The 17,575-nt window shown below is 44.9% G+C and overlaps 1 protein-coding gene across 2 annotated transcripts in view; it reads right to left on the minus strand.

Moving 5' to 3' along the window:
- The window catches only part of PTPN9 (protein tyrosine phosphatase, non-receptor type 9), a 50,169-nt gene that overhangs the window by 27,110 nt on the left and 5,484 nt on the right, over positions 1-17,575 (minus strand). Inside the window, exons 1-2 of one of the 2 annotated variants that reach the window (XM_019533339.1) lie at positions 3,815-3,926; positions 3,569-3,712 (exon numbers count right to left, since the gene is read on the minus strand). In XM_019533339.1, coding sequence (XP_019388884.1) covers positions 3,569-3,622 — 54 coding nt within the window. In that variant the 5' untranslated portion in view covers positions 3,623-3,712; positions 3,815-3,926. Of the gene's footprint in view, positions 1-3,568; positions 3,713-3,814; positions 3,927-17,575 lie in introns of those variants that run through there. The other variant, XM_019533337.1, reaches the window with a different exon arrangement.

Consider the following 17,575-nt stretch of genomic DNA (forward strand, 5'->3'; position numbering starts at 1 on the left):
CTCCCACCTATTTACTAACAAAACCTTAGGCACCTCTGACCCAAACAAACTCCCAGATCTAGACACCAGCAGTAGTCACCTCCTTACCTAATGGAGGATGGCTGGAAACACCAGAGAGACCAGCACTTGCTCCCAGCCTGGACATTTAGACTGCTTGCAGACATTAAGAAAAATGTCCCCCAAAACCCCGGTGCTTTACTTTAAACTCGATGCATTCCCCTCACTGAGCACAGTGCATGGCCAAAAGAGGCAGCACATTAGTTGGACCTGGCTTGCCCAACTTCTGTATAGATCAGGCACTTCAGTGGAGATTTTTTGGCACTTATCGAATACCCGATTGAATTAGCCATTAGATAAAAGTGCCAAAAAGTTTTGCTGAAGTGTCTCATCTATACAGATACTGCGGAGCTGAGTGCAACCAATGTGCTTCTTTTTCCAGTAAAGGACTCTAAAAAAAAACAAAACCCATCAGTAAGTAGCTTTAGGTAAGAACTGGGCAATGGCATGGGATAGGTGGCACACCAGTTCAACCAAGCATGAGCAGCCTACGTGCTAGGCACAGCCCAAAGTGGTTCCCTTGCAAAGAAGGCCTGAATGAAACAAAGTAACGCCCACTCTGCATGCACAATTAGAGCTGGATCTGCTCACAGAAAATGAGTTTTCCTCACTCCTTGTTCCTGTTCATCCTGAAGAGGTAATGCAGATACAGGAGAGCAAGCTACAAACTATTTTTCTTTTTGCAGGAACAAACCCAGTTACCAAAACTCCAGGTTCAGTTACTAACGGCAGTACAAAGCCCCTACAGGCCACAGACCTGGCCAGATGCAACTCAAAAGAGAATTTACACCGAAAAGCCTTTGATACTGAGAGCAACATACCAAAGGAAAGGAACCCAGGCTGACACACAACAGGGTGGATTTGCAGGGCTGGTTGTTAAGAGAAAACAGCTTTTCACTCTAAAACCAAGTACATTTTACAGAGGCCTAAACACAAAATTGCACAGGGGCATTGTTGTAGTGACAAAGCAGAGCCATTATCAGATGTGACTGGTGGGCAAGTGTCCAGGCCCATGATACCAATGAGCTAACCAGCTCCATGGAGGAAGTGCCCTAGTTCTCCATCTTGCCTCCATCAGCACCCGATTCAGCAAACTGTTTAAATACGTGTCTAATTAGGTCCCAGTGAAGTCAAAGAACTGTGCCTAGACTTAAAATCAGGCATGTTCATAAGGACCTCACTGGATTAAGACCGAAGACACTAGTGATGATATTTCACTGTCTCTAGGTTCATCCTGGGGATATTCCACCCTAATGGACTCTTTCAAAAAAGTTACCAGCCCAGGCACAAAAATCACCTGATCTGCGTTAAACATAGTAATGATGTCAACACTTCCAATAGTATTTCCTGGCCAGGTGACAGAATGTGAGAAGACTGCTGCCAGCACCATTACAGCATGCATCGATGCTCTCCCACTACTGCCCTGGACCTTTGCAAGACTGTGTGGCATCTGCATTCATCTGTGACTCACATCCCAGAGGAGCAAGCCCTTGGTTTGGTTTCCAGACTGGGTTCCTCCTTGCTCTCAGCCAGGGGGCACATGCAAGACAAAGAAGGGCTCAGCATCAGGTGGAGAAGCATACAGCAGTGTTTTGTCAGAGGAAGCTGCTTTTAGGGATTGCTTGCTGCTTGCTTGTTGTGCAGATGGGAGGGGAGGGGAGGGGTGGAAAAGAAGGTGGATGGGTAGTGCACCACAGATGTTCTGTCTTTGGTTCTCGGTGAGGAAGAAGAGGGCATGAATCAAGCTGGTGGAGACATTCAAAGACTAGGAGAGAAGTGGGTGAACTTGAGGTCAGCACACAATACAGTTTGGTTCATGGCACTAACCAAAATTACTAGAAAAAGCCCAGAGCCATCTAATCTCTCATTACTCTAAGGAAGCATGGCCTAGGGGCTACGACATGGGACTGGGAATAGGGAGATCTGGGTTCCCTTCCTGGTTTCCTCTAACTTGATCTATGACCTTGGGGGAGCCACTTGACCTTTCTGTGTCTCAGTCACCCAAATCTCTACTCCACTGAGAACTGACACTCTTCTGGGACTTAGAATCATAAATTGGCCTTTTACAGTCCCCTATATTCTCCCACAATTTTCTTGGAGGTGGTGAATCACCACTGGAGTGATGGAGGGCTTACAAGCCTGGACCTCCCTTTTCAAAGGTAGCTTTACTTAAATAAGTTAACTGAAATGTTCAAGGGCAACCAATGATGCTTGGGATGTCCTCCTAGATCTAGTTTACAGGTAAATCAGAAAGGGTTACACCTTTGCCTGGAAGATCTAATTCTAATGTAAGTTCCCAGCTGTGAGCTCAAAAGCACAAGTTCTCCAAATCCCTACTTACTTTGGGAACCAAGGCCTGCCTGGCTGTCTCCATATGCCTGCAGGCCTGAACAAGAGAATCTGGCTACCTCCTCTGCCGGGTATTTAGCAACCACACCCGAAGCAAAAGACAAAGAATATTTTACACAGAGTAGTTACAGATCCTCAGCTTAAAGTGAAGTACTTCCTTATGCCTTCCCTTAGCTTTTGAGGAGAGCTGTGCTAGGGCCCAGTAGCAGCAGACTGGGGCAGGGATGTGGTTTTAGGGTCTATAGAAGAAGAGTGGACTGAAATGCTAAGAACTGCATCTGTTGCTGTGGCTTTTGTGGGTTCAGTGAATCCAGATTAACTCTTAACTTTCACATGGGATAAACCATGTAAAATAGTTTCTCCCAGACTGACTAAATTCTCATAGACTGGAAAGGGGACATGCAGCTCCTTTTAGATTCAGAAGGAAAAAAATCAATCAGCAATAAAAACCTTTACCTCACTTGAGCTCTGGCCCCTAATGTGGAGCTCTGCTTTCCAAAAAGGGAGCTGTAAACATCCTCTAACAGCTTCTAGTGAAGAGGATTAGTCATGTTGCTTTAGGCACTTCTGGGAAAAGCAGATGCTCTGGTAAGAATGAAAGTAGAAGAACCTCCATAAAATTAGAAAAGCAAAAGAGATGAAGGTGATTTTGGCATGGCATGGCACGGATCAGTAATTCCTAGACATGGGTGAGGTGGGGGGTGAGGGAGTAGAATGCTGGATTTTGGCATGGCCTGAATACAAGGCAGATATCAGCAATCCCTAGGATGCATAGATCTGTAAAGATTTCCTGGAACAAGCTGTGATCAAGCAGCAGCAGAAGGGAAACATCTGACAGAATAATTCTGGAGGACAAACGAGTAAAACAACATTTTTTTTCTTGCTATCATCATCACAGTAATGGCGGCGGGGTGTGTGTGAATATATTGAATACCTGGGCAGGTACATTTTCATAGTGATTTTGCATATCTGCAAGGCTACAGATCAGCTTTTTCACCAAAACAGCACATGTCAGAAGGCAAGGAAAGAACCCCCCTCCCCACCCCTTGAGAACAGCTTTTCTGCTGTGCATGAAATCACTGAACAGCAGGGAAAACCAAAGCCTCATCCAACCTCCCCACCCCCGTTTCTCCTCCCAGCAAGACCATTTCTGCTCACATACCCTGTAGGAGTGAAACAGCTCAATGGCTCTGAGGACATCAAACTTCCGGGCCATGAGAAATTTGACAGCAACGTTCCAGGAAAGCGGAGACACATTGTACTGTCCGGTCCACTTGTTAATCTCTTCCAGAAACTGCTTGGTAGCCTATTTGAGAAAGAGACAGAGACACATGGTAAGAAGAGAGGGAACAGAAACTTACCAGTATTTGTACACGTTAAATCCCAAGGCAAGGGAGTAATTTGTTACACAAACTATTCCAAAGTCCAGTCTAACCCCATTTTGGATCTAGAAATGTAAGCAGGACCAAATGAGGAGGTGATACATGATGGATAAAGATGAAAACAATGAACAGGGAGCTGAGCTCCCAGGTTAATGCAAATCCCCAGCCAAAAGCAGTCTGTAAAACCAGAGAGAAAAAGGCATGAAATGATTGGATACTCTGCAGGGCCACTGTACAGCAGGCTGTACCAATGGCTGCAGCATCACTTTTCATCACAAACCCTGCCAGCCAATGAGACCAGTCAGAACAAACCAGTGCTCTCTGTAACTGAGCCATGAAAGAACCAGGATCACTCATTGGTGCTCTGTGAGCTAAGGCATCCAGTTGCTATTCTCCTCTAATGCAGGCCTCCAGAACTGGGGCTGCTTGCTATGGCAGCTGAAAGAGGCACAGGGAGTTATAAGATACACGGATCATGGCTACCTGTGATCAGTTATACCCACCTCCCTGGGCTGAGCCTGCAAACCCACTGTGCTTCGGAAGCCCACAGGGTGGCAATGCAGCCAGCAAGGAGGGGGATCTGCTGGACACCTGCTCAGAATGACCTGGCAGGCCCCATGGTGGCTGGAGGCATTGCAGTCCCAGCCTCCTTCCCTTATCAGCAGGGGTTATTGTTCTCAGCCATGCCCTGAGAGGCATCCCCCCCTCAGACCCAACTTAATCTCCTTCCAGCACCAACTTTCTGCTCTCATCACTGCCCTAAAGTATTTACTTCAAGGACAGCAAAGTAAGGCAAAGCAACACAGCTACTGATGTTCCCAGTCCTTTGCTCTGCTGTTCTCAGTCTTAAGATCCAAAAGTCTGTTGCATTCTCCTCTGCCTCAAGCTATGTTTCTGACCCACAATGGCTATTTATATGGTACAGTAAGGAAACACTCATTTCCATACAATAAATGCCAAATACTACCCCTCCACCACTACCATCCCTGCAGAGATTACAGGTTAAATGTCAAACCAGGCACAATCCAATAATACAACACATGCCCCACATAGGGTAGGTTGGTAATTACTTGAGTGCTGTATGGAGCAATTGGGACCTTCCATGGTAATGGAGGGAACTAGGTGTTTTCTGATGTGGAGACTGCTCTAGCAGTCAGGTGAAGTAAGGAAGAGGCCACAGAGTGAAAATGTGGGACAATCAGGAGCTGTCAGAGCAGGGTGCAGAGAGAGGGTGGAAACAGTGCCCAGCAACAGGCTGAGGGGGGACCTCTGGAGACAGGCCCCTGGCCACAAGGAGGGCACACATACTGGAATGGAAGAAAGGGCAAGGCCAGTGCAGAGACAAGGAAAAGGGAGGCTGGTCAGGGCAGAGGAGCTCTGGATGGGAAAAGGGTTATGCCAAGGGATGCTGCCAAAAATGAGAAGATAGGAGAGGAGGAAGTTGCGGTATCAGGACAGCAAAGGATGAAACAACCTGGTGGCAGGAACTGAAAATGAGGGACAAAGTTTCAGCAAATGGCTTAGTAAAAGCCAAGAGGAAGGGCAGAAGACCTGAGACATTGTGGGAAAGTAAAAGACAGTGCTTCTGGCTTCTGGATACAGGGGCAAAGACACGGAACAGCAAGAAACTAAAAGCTCTAGGTAAGATATATGAGTTTGAGGCTGCTGCAGCACATCCAAGGGTTGGGTTTCTAACAGGCCAAGAAGTATATTCAGCAGGAGATCCTGCATGCCCATCAGAAGTATTTATATGGGGTTTGGGAGGCAAATCCCATAGATATTTGCTTTTTAAAGATAACGAGACAACTGCTCAGAGCTGAGTGCCACATGGGCCTAAAAACCAGCTGCAACTAAGAGCCCCAACCCCAGGCATCCCTTCACTGAAAACCCAGCAGGAAGAATGACAGACAGACACACCATATAAAAGGGTGGATGACAAAGACAGAGGCATCAGCAGAAGGTTTTAGTAACCCTGTCCCCACCCTCTGAAACACCACATTAACTGGGAACCAGTTAGGCACCAAACCAGAGACACAAGCTTGATGGACTGAGACAAACAAAGTGACCGATGAGGGAAGAGGCGGCTGCCCTACACAACCAGAGGAGCAGCAGTCAGTAGTGGTCTGAGGATTGGACAGCACAGGCAAAGCAAACAAAGGAAAATGAGGGCAAGGAAGGAGGAAATAAAACTACAGCCAACACAGTGAGGCCAGATCCTGCTGCTTGCTACACCTCACGTTGCCAGTGAATTCCACAAGCCCACGTGTCTGTAACCCTGGGCAGGGGCTGCCTAAGAGGCTGTCTTTTCCCCTGTGGGCTCTCCAAGATCATGGTTCACTTTTGTAGTCATAATATTTTTGCTGACCTCCTGATGAGCTTTTGCAAAGATCCCATAACAACAAAACCCCATGTTTTCTGCTGTGAAAACACAGTGAAAAACTTCCACCCCTGCTGGGATGAAAATAATTTAATTTAAAAAATAAATAACTGACAATGTCTCAATGAAGAGAAACAAGAAAGATGCCAAGAGCCCTTTGGAGAATGTGGTATATTGCACAGCATGACAGAAGACTGCTTGGTTAATCTACACCATTGTCCTGCTTCAGGCTACAGCAGTGCCAGTCCTCATTATTTTACTGCCAGGATCATATTTGGTGTCCTTCTTACAGTACTAGCACCTGGAGTCATGTGAATATGGCTTTCATTTTAAAAGTTTCTAGCTCTAATCACTGCAAGAGGAGTTTGGGGATGTGACTTCAAAACTTAAACAGATGGCAAATAAAAAGAATCCAAAATGCATTATTTTTTACAGTGACATATTTTTAGGGTCTGACTCACGATGACTTTTGAAACCCTGGACTGTTCACCAGAGAGACCACAACTGGTTTAACATCTTCAAAGTGGCCTAAGACCTGCTAGTGAATAAGGCACTGGACTATTTCAGGGATCCTGAGTTCTATTCTTGGCTCTGACACTGACTTGAAACATGACCAAGGGCAAGCCATTTAATCTCCCCGTGCCTCGTTTTCCACTTAGAATATAAACAGATGAGAGAGACAAGACATGGAAGCTCATTGGCACAAGGACTGATTCTCAAGAAGTGTCTGTACAGCCTCTTGCACAGTGGGGCACAGAGATTGAATATAACCTCAATACCATACTGCAATACAAACAAACACTGAACAGCTGCACTTTAAAAAAAATACTAAGCAACTCTGAAAGCATCTCTAACTCCAGAGAAATAACAGTCTGAAGCTGCCTCCTGCTGGCCAGCCTGTTGCCCTGGCTCAGAACTTAGGAACCGTTTTTACAGATTGGCTGGTACAGCAGGTGAATGATCTAATCTACTGTTGTAAATGGCATGGTATTCATAGATGTGACACATTTATTGCCACCCTCTCCTAGGCATTACTCCTGCTACTTCCTCTCTGTAAATGTTGCAGTAACCCCTTAGAAGTGGATACAATTAGCCAAGTTCTGTGGGATAAGCAGGGACATTACTTTGTATTTATACTAAAGCTGGCAACACTATGACAGCATGAACAGGAACAATACAGGCAGTCCTCCATTTACAAGGTTTTAAGTTACAACATTTATAAATTGACACCCTGTTTCAACTTTCAGCCCTCAGTTTCGACTTTACAACGCTTGATCCGACGCCACACCACATCAGCGAACAAGTTTGCCGTGTCGCCCGTCTCCCTGGAGAACATTTGTCCAAACTGCCTTGGACACTTTCTTTAAGAAAGCAGACAAGAGTCCAGAAAAACCTGCAGAGAAGACTCCTGAGAAGACTCCAGCCAAGAACCCTTTAAAAAGTCCAGCAAAGTCACCTCAAAGAAGTCCTTCCAAATCAATATGATTGCTATTTAAAATATAAATACATTAATGTAGCTATATTACTCATCTATAATCGATTGTGTACAAAATTCCTGGTTATTTTTGGTGAAAATAGGGTAGCAGACCTTGGTTCAGGAACCAGCCCCCATCATAACATTGTTTCCTATGGGAAAATTGGTTCCGAGTTACATTTCGACTTAAGGTGCGGTTTTCAGGAACCAATTGTGTTGCAAGTCCAAGACTGCCTGTACTGCCCTAGTGTCTGTGTATGTCACACAGAGGTGGCTACGCTTCTTCCATTTTGGGAGCTTATCTGAACCAGAAGTAATATAGCATGGCACTGGGCATATGTCAACAGACTCTGGCTCTTAGTAGAGCTTACTAGTGTGAACAGAGTTGCAGGATGGTGGCTACACTTCTGGTTTAGGAGATGAACCGTATCTCCTTTCTGGCTGTGTGATCTCACGATGGCACGCCCCAGAGCCCTAGCAAGGTGGCACCTGCATTCCTCAGACAGAGCTTTAAACTGGGACAGTTCCGAAGTAGTGCAAGGCATAATCACAGCAGTAGCAGCAGCTCTTCAACGGGAGCTGGGGAAACACAGGAGGCTGAGAACTGTTTTCTTTCCAAGATTTTCCCTCCTCCTGCATTTTATGGGCTTCTACAACAGCCAAGAGGACATGTAGAAACAGAAGTAGATTTGAAAATTTTTAGATGCTAGAAACATTAATGAAGTTTCAACCTGGGAAAGAAAAATTTGGTCTAATGAATAATAAGAACCAAATTATTGTTCCCAAATAGGTATAAATAATGAGAAGCAAATTATTGTTCCCAAATAGATGTAGAAATGCCTAGCAGGGAAACAGGTAACTCCACTGGTGATGGGAGAAAGGGGCGCAGCGAGGGGATGGAATCAAGAAAGGACAGAACAACTGAACATAGTACTGTGTTGGTCTTCAGAAGTCTTCCTTCTTGTCCATGTGGCTCAGTTTTGTTGGAGGGTGCAGAAAATAACACGTGGGCTCTGGGTTCACACAGAACAGAAAGAGAAGTAAGGAACTTCAATTGCATCAAGGGAGCTTTAGATGAGATACGAGATACAGCTTTCTAACTTTGAGGGTAGGCAAGCACTGGGACACAACACAGAGAGAGACTGCAGCAGTTTTAAGTGTAGGTCAGATGAACATTTGTCTGGGATGATTCAAACAGGGATAATGCAGCCTTGAGCAGGCACTGGGCAAAGGGCTGGATTTGAGGAACTCCTGAAGTCCCCTCTGACCCTATGTCTTTATGAGTCTATGTGAATGAACATTTACTGGGTTTGGACCTTAGTATGGTTGAGCTGAAAAATGCATAGCCCAGTAGATGGCCCAAAAACAAATAAACTGGTAAGTGACCAAGTATCCAAGACAGATTGAGAGAGCTAAACCTAACCAGCCAGTAGGCTGGGGATGTATTTTTTTTCTTTTCTTTAAGAAACTGTAAGTTTGAACAGTGAGGAGCCTTTTACATCTGAAGAATAAATATGCTTGCAAAGTGATTCACATAGGGCACTTTTTGTGTTTTTTTCTCATAAAACCTGCATGGTCCATAGTGGAAAACATAAAGCTCTAAATCTTTTTTAAAAATTAAATCTCCTTTAAAGCTCCCAGTCCAACAAGCCAGATAAATCAGTCACTTTTACAAATTGGCAACCAAATGAACAATAAAGAACTCCAATCAGAGTTGAACAGCTCCAGTTTTTTGACTATTTATATAGTTTTCAAAGTCAGATTAGGGCCCAAGTTAATTTATAAGGGGTTTTGAACCAGCACAATTGCAAAACTGCACACTTCTGTCAGTGGAAGTGCCCTGGATTTTCATTGGCTTCAGCTCTGTGTCTTCCAGTGTCTCCTTCGGCATTGGCACATTTAAGCCTGGGTCAGCAGTGGAGAGGATTAGTGCTACACTCCCGGGCTTTCCTGCAGCATGAAAACCTGAGAATGCAAGTTGTCTATGTACCTAGACAATGAAGCTACGGGAGCAGGGCAGTGTAAAACACATTACAGCCACACATTCAGCATAGGACATAACGCACATTAAATAAAACTCTGAAGGGGAAAAATAATTCCCAATAAAAGGAAATTAAATGCTTTTTAATTTTTTTTTTCATTCGCAGAACCCAGGGGTGAGCCAAAAGCTTACACACTTTATAAAGCTAAATCTTTGAAATTCATTTCCTCTTCTACTTACCTGCCAAGACCCAAGGTTCACTGCTCTGTTGTTTCCCAGGCAGGCACTGGCGACAAGGGAAACCCTTCCAAGCAGGCAGCCTAAGAGATGACTGCTCCTTGCTGCAACTTGGACATCTGCGTTCACAGGAACAACACAGGCCTCTCTCAACAAGGGTCTTGACAGGTTAAACTCAATGTTTTCATTTCTTTTTTACAATGTCTTTATTTGTGCTTTTAATGCCACACACGTATTGTGTGAACAACTGCAAGCCAAATTCTGATGTGAGCTATGTGATTACAATTCCCACTCAAGTCAATGAAAGCTGACTGCACTTAGCAGAAGACGGAATTTTACTGGTTTGTCTGTGTAAGGAATGTGCCCGTTTGATCACCCAAGTGACTTCCAATAATCCATGCCAAAATTTCAACACATAGCTCTTAACTAGTGCACAGCCAGACAACTCCAAGGAGCTCCTAATCATAGTAGTGTCAGAGAGGACCCAACTACGAACAGTCTCGCCATGCTGGGTGCTACTTAGACACTCGCTGCCTTGGCAACTTCATAATCCAAGTGGCCAAGACAAATCAATAGTACAACAGGGTAATTTGTGCTAGGTCACAATCAGGATGGTTGCAAAGAGAAATAGAAACCAGATCTCTCGACTCCCAATCCAGTGCCTTATTCGGTAGCACCCACCATCTAAAAAGAAGTGTTTCTTATATTTTCCCCGGAGTAGCTAAACTTCATCTTAAACAGTTTATTTATTGTATTGGGGGTTAAAATGCCTTCCAGCTTAACTTTCTAGGGACACACAACTCCTGCTAAGTGTGCCAGCACAGATCCACCTTTAAATGAAAGCAGGCCTGCACACATCAGCATAAAACCAAACTACCTTTTAGGTAAAAAGAAGCCCTGAAAGAGCCAGAAGAATTAAGAAAAGCTTAATAAAGAAGAGTATTAATCAGATCACAAAGGGTTAAATATAATGGGTGGGGATGGAGAATAAAAGATTCTGCTTTTTAAAGTTGAACTTCTCTCACTCCACTTTCACTTATTGGCTTTTTTTTGGACTGCCACACTGAACAGCAGATGGCAGAGCACGATGTCTTTTGTAGTAAAAAGAAAAAATTAAGATTAAAATTCTCAATTCACCTCCCACATTTTTACAGCTGTTAAATAGCATGCAGTAAGACAACTCCAAGGAGCTCCTAGCTCCAGTAGGACCTATCTTTTCTAATGCAACGTAGCTCTCAGACTGTCCCACGGTACTGGAAGCTCAGAGTTCCTTAGCATTTTCCTCCTCCATGTTTTCAACTCCTGATGAGAGAGAGAGATAGAGAAGAAAAGAAAGAGGGAGAGACTGTGAGACAAACAGAGACAAAGACTGGCATGGCTACTGCCTCAAGCAACTTCTTGCTTCAAAAGGTGCACACACAAAGGATGCTCTCACAATGCCGCTGACCCCTTGGCTCCAGCACACAGGCCATCTGTCTGGTGGTGGTGTGTTTTCTTCACCTATTTAGGATTCAAATATGCTTCCTCCTCCCCCCGCCCCATCAGACAAACCCCAGCAGAAAGGACACAGCCAAACAAACAGGCATAATGAACTGAAGTCACCCATCCCAAAGCAGCAAACAGGAAGAGCCATTCTGAAATTAAGGAATTTTCCATGATACCAAGCATTGTGCAAGAACAACAAACACTACAAGAAATAAAGAAAGAAAGAACAAAACACAGTTAATGCTGGCTTTCAAGTACTAACATCACAGAGGGAACAGGAAAAAATTTGGACGCTTGAGGCGGCAGTGTAGCGTGTCAGGCAGCTCTGGAGAGCCTGAAAGCCCCAGACTAACTGGAATTATTCTGAGCTATTCAGCATGAAAAGCTCCTCAGCATTAATGACTTCCTAGGGGAGGAAGTGAAGGGCCTGAGTTTATCAGCACTTCACCAGCCATGTGTGACTGGCCCAGGCTGGGAAAATGTAGGGCTCTGAAGAAAAGCCTGACATCATTCCCAACACAGCTGAAAGGGCACCAGGAGGGCAAGACCGCTGCTCTTGCAAAAAAACCAGGGTCCTTCCATTTTCACTTCCCTGCTTTACCCTGCTGAAGTTGTTTGCTTAACAAGTCAGCGGGACCCTTCGCTTTTTAGGTATCCATAAGCACAGCTGCTCCTACAGCAGCGCGTACACACAGTATACTCTGTGTACATGCTGCCTTTTAAACAAGCGCACTGGAGAGGGAAATGCTCCTTTCCCCTCTCCACCACCCGCCAAACCACCTCCCTTCCCCACCCCCCCAGGGCTGGCAAATGCATAGCTTTAGTGTAGACACGGTTGTTATTTTCACTGAACCACTGCCCAGACTCCAACCAAAACCAGGTCCCTATTGAACATCTTTATAACCATGAGGGTAGTTAAAGGAATGGATAATTAGAGCGAGAGGGTGGCGTCTCCATCACTAGACATTTTTGAGCATGGCTTAGACAAGCATTTATCTGGACTGCTTTAGGCAGAGATAATCCTGCACTAGCTGACCTCCTGAGGTCCTGGCCAGCCCCATCTTTCTGAGAGTACTGGCCATCATACAATCAAGGCTGCAACTTTACGATACAGTGGTGTTCAGTCGCGGGGCTGGTCTATAGCAAAGCTCCTTCTGCTCCTGTCAGCCATGGAGCTGTAGCAGTATTAGCACTGGTGGGAAGTCTCTCCCTTCTGTCCACCTAAGTTCAGGTGCCTTTGTGTCCCACAAACCCATTAGAAGCCATGCTAGAATACAGTTCTTCTGGCACAGAGAGGACTCCAGCAGCAAAAACTTCCTCACAATCAGTACATATCAAAGCTGGCTGGGACTCCAGCAGCTAGCACTTTTCAGAAGAGCGACTAGTCCATAGCAGCTAACCCTACAGGACTCTGGAGCTTTTCCCAAACAGTGCTGTGAGCTAGGACCTTCCCAAAAAGATTCTGGCAGTGCCCCAGTCAGCACTGACCAAGACTTCAGGTTGAGCCCAAGCAGCCTGCAACCTGCCATCCTAAACATGCTTTCAGTAACATGAAGTCATTTCTCCAGGGGATGCTATTTGCAATAGTGTCACATGCTTGATGGTCCTCTTTCCATCATTGTCTTTTAACTATGCATGTTTCTATTTGTATTCCCTCTGGGAGCTGGGGTAGTGCTGTCTTTCCTTCCTGCAAACCCCCTACACCTCCTCCAAAATTATCTCAGCTGAACCCTCAAGCTGGAGACCCAAGGGATGCAAACAGGTGCTAAGCAGCACATTCTAATGCAGTTATTGACACAGGCACATCCTGTTTCCAGCAGATGGTACTTGTGTTTGGGACAGAGTGCCCAATTGCATAAGCAGAAAGAAGGGAGAGGGAAGGAGGCAGGAAAAAGGGAAGCTTGAATTCTTCCCACTGGACAGGCAACACAACAAAAGCTGGCAGCACAGGTGACCAACCCCAACCATCCACAGAAATATCAGAGCACCTCAGCCTTATCAGATGAAGCTTCTACCTTAACCCTTACCAGCTTGGAGTTTGCTCAGAGAATTACCTGAAATTTGTCACACAGGGAGCTCAGCTCAGAAGAGATTTCTGAATCCCAACCCCCACATCCAGAAGTTTGCAGAAAGCACATTTAGTTATTTTGGAGCTATCTGTTTGTGTGGGAGGGGAGAAAAATGACACTTTTCAGCCATGAAGAAAACAGATGTTTTGGATCTGGATTACTCACTCAGCACAAGTCAGTAACAACATGGTTGCTTAAACATTTGTTTGGACCTCTGTTCCTTCACTGAGTGGAAGAGGACAAAGCTAGCTTTGAGTGTCCTCTGCTGAATTTCAGAGATGTAGTGGGGGCCCATCCAGTCCTTGATGCCAGTTAGAGTAGCCTCAGAGCTGCTCATATTTATGTCTAGCTCAGTAGTTCTCAACCCCTTTAGATTCAAGCAGCACTGTGCAAGGTTAGACTCAATGCCCCTCAGAAAATGCCAGCTCTTAGCTTGCTCTCATGTCTTGACTGTCGAAAAACAGAGTACTTTTGCTGCAAAGAACTGTGAAAAACCACAAGAGGCCAGAACGTTTTTGACACTACAGAATCCTACCTGGAGTCTCTGGCAGGGGGCTGGACCCGATGATCTTATGAGGTCCCTTCCAGCCCTAATGTCTACAGAATCTATGAAATCTCTGGGTTTATCTTATGAGGCAGATGTAGGTGTTTGCACATCCAACAGTGTGGATGCTGTGTGGCACCCCAGGGAGCCACACCACCATGGTTGACAACCGTCTTCCCTAGACTCTGTATGGGAATAGCAAGCAGTATGCTCTGTCCCATCTTTGTCCTTCCTCCCCCTACTCTCCAAGCACTGCAGGCCGTGGAGAGGAGGCAGTACAGAGGTGCTATGATGATTCAGTACCAAGTAGACAGCCCTCTGCACCGTGGATAATCCCTGGGGGGTTAAAGTAGACAACAGGGTGCTTTAAACACACAGTGCTCACAGCAGGGATCTGTACTTTTATTTTTCACAATGCACCTTGGGGACTTTCTCTGTAAGAAACAGATTCATTACATTCCTCCCACCCACCCCAAGAGAACCCCCCACCAGCATAATGCATGTACTCAGCTTATATAGGAGTTCAGGATCACATCTTATCTAGACCTGTGCTGTTCAGTCATAACCACCAATGTGAAAGATGCATGGCCCACAACAGAGAATAGTGCTATGCCTTTGATTTACAAAAGGTGGCTTTGGAAATTATACTACAATTGAAAAATGATTTTCTGAGAACACTCAGCATCTTACTTTCTTTGCTGACCTAAACACATGCTGATGCATAATATTCAGAACAGCTAAAGGGGAAAGATATTTGCAAGAGGATCATTCTCTTAGCTGCCTGCAGTTATAATTGATGGGAGGAGGCAGCTGAAATCAAGCAGAGTTCTCTCAGTAGCCAGAAACTTATTTTATACAGGGAGAACTTTCTGCTTGCCAGAATAAGCCTCTTTAAATCTTCAGTCAGTCCCCAGCAGTCGTTGAAAAGGGAAATACTTATGCACATGGGGCCAATTAACTTAGGTGATGAATGGGGGAGGGGGGGAAGGGGTCTCTCTCTCAGAAGGATTGGGACTTTTTGCTGTATAGCGACTTATGTAACAAAATCAGATGATATAGCACATGTACCAGTGCATCCTGGAATGAATAAATTCTGGGATTCACAGAGGAACTCAGTTGAGTAATTTCTGAGAAAGGAATCAGTGCTCTCCCTTCCCAGTAGATAAGGTCATCACAAGACACCCTTGTTGGCCCGCTCACTCAAGGAGGAGTGAATGGTGATGGAACCTGAACTACACATCCCTGCTTCTCCAGAGCTGATCCCTCGAGGTCTGCAGGAAATCTTACATTACCACTGACTCCATTGTACTATCTTGGGTCTGTAGGAGGAACAGAGGATTTAAATGCCAGCATTTAAATGGCAGCTGGGCTTAGGCCCTGCTTTAATGGAAAATATTCACAGAGAATAAGGAAGCTGGGCACATTCACCTTTTGCACTGAATGTGTTAAGGCAAGGATTCATAACATTTTGGTCATAGGTGCATAACAAAATGGATGTTCAATATAGGTCACAGAACAGGCCTTTACATATACAAAAAGACGACTCCAGTGTCACTGCCAAACTCAAATGACTACTGAACACTCAATACCTACAGTCTTGCTGATCAGCTGCTTCTATCAAGGACGGCGATCATTAAACATCCCTTTGCATACTCTGTGGCCACAAGTAGCCAATGGGTCACCCTTTGGAAATGCCTGGTTACAAGTTTGCTAATGATAACGAGGCGGGTTGGCCTGTAGCTCAAACAAGCAGGCCAACTGCTGGGAAAAGCAAGAGATCTCAATGCAGTTTCTGGCTGAAACAGATCCGTTCCAGCTAAGGATATAATTCTTTGTTAGACGTCTATGTAGAACTTCTACCCTTTTCCTATCGTGCTTTGCCTTTGTACTCATTATTGCCAGGAAACAGTCTCTCCGTGAGTGTTATGGCTTGCAAAACCGCACACTCTATAGTTCTGGAAGCAACACCCCTTTCATTAGGGCTTCTGTTTTCACTCTCGCTTTCCTGAACAATCTATTTTTCTCAACAATCCCCTTTCAGCTGGAGATGCTATTAAAGGATGTATGCATTTTTGAATTAAGAAAAGCCAAAAGACAAAAAATGCATCCAATTAAAAAAATAAGCTAGCCTAAAATAGAGTTTCACAAGTGGCATTTCCAAAAGCACTCAATTCCAAGCCTACTCTGCTGTCACTTAAATTAAAAGAGGCTTTAAAATGGACTGCAGAAAGCCAAGTCTGAGAACCTTTGGCCTGAAACATAGCCTGCCTGAAACATAGTTCTTACAGAGAAGAGACTTCCCACAGTCAAATGGAAGTGTTTCTACGTTGACATACATACTGCTGCATCTGTTCTTTGTTTTGTGTTCAGATGCTAGTGTGGTAAATACCTGTGGAACCGCACGATACGGTAACTAGACAGAGGTAGAGGATAGGATCTGTGTGCCTAAGGCAGTGATTCAGGGTGACAGGGTACCCTGGGGTGCATGAGATCCTTTAAAGGGTGCCACAAGGTACAAGGATATAAGCCAGATGCAAGGGCACAAACAGATGAATGCAGACTCATCCCTGCCTAGCCATTCCCCTACCCCCATTGCAAGGAGGTAAGTAGTACCGTAATAAATACATTTGTTTTCAAAAGGGGTGCTGATCAGTTCATAGAAGTTATGGAGGGAAATGCCTTCAGTCTAATGAGGGGTGCTTTGGGTCTAAAAAGGTTGAGAACCACTGGCCTCAGGGCTCTCCTTTATAGGAAGTTTTCCCAGTATAACTATACATGTATAGTTAAATGGCTGCAACTTCCCCACCCAGACACATTTTTGTCTGGAGACTTAGCTTAACCTGCTTTACAGTGAGATAGACTAACCTAAAAAACCTGCTCATCTTATAGTGGAGTAAGAGCATCCACATAGGGAGTTACACCTATATAACGACAGTACTTTAAATTCATACCTAAGCTTACACTAGCATACATTTTCCATGTGGAAATAAAAGCCCTGACAGGCTGCTACAGTTTATGGAGCTGCAAAAATCCATAACAAGGAAACTGAATTCAAGGTATGCAAGTCACTACAATGGTGAGGATGCACCATTCAGCCAGGAACTGCAGTTGCTCAGGGTAAAGACAACTCCCCTTTGCTGCACATGTGGAAATCTAGATTGCTCCTGCAGCTGTGAAATGAATAGCTTAGCACTCTGTGGGCCTGAGCTCCAAGCCTGCCTTCACTGGGCCTCCCTTACTTTATGAATACAATTCTCAGGACACAGTTTTGTGTCGTACAGACCCTGACCCCACCAGCATCTCCACAGGGGGCAGCCCACTGAGATATCCAAGTGACAGAAGCTGCAGCCACAAATAATTACAGGCCTGAAAACTTTGCCAGTCATTATCTGGGGGTGCAAACAGAGAAGGTCAGTTTCTGGCTCCTTTTCAAAACCAGGGCTGAGGAAATGTGGCTAGAAAGCAGTTTTTAACTTTTTCATTTCCTGACTGTTTGTCTCTCAAGTTTTGTATCTCTTGCGTTAAAGTACTTTGTCTTTATTTATAGTTATAATGATACAGCACTTTTACTAGAAAGCTTCATTTTTAATGTCTGGTACTTTTCCAAAGCTAACCCCCCC

Source organism: Crocodylus porosus, unplaced genomic scaffold, assembly GCF_001723895.1.
Source record: "Crocodylus porosus isolate Cpor-Errol unplaced genomic scaffold, CroPor_comp1, whole genome shotgun sequence".
In the NCBI taxonomy this organism is placed as follows: domain Eukaryota; kingdom Metazoa; phylum Chordata; order Crocodylia; family Crocodylidae; genus Crocodylus; species Crocodylus porosus.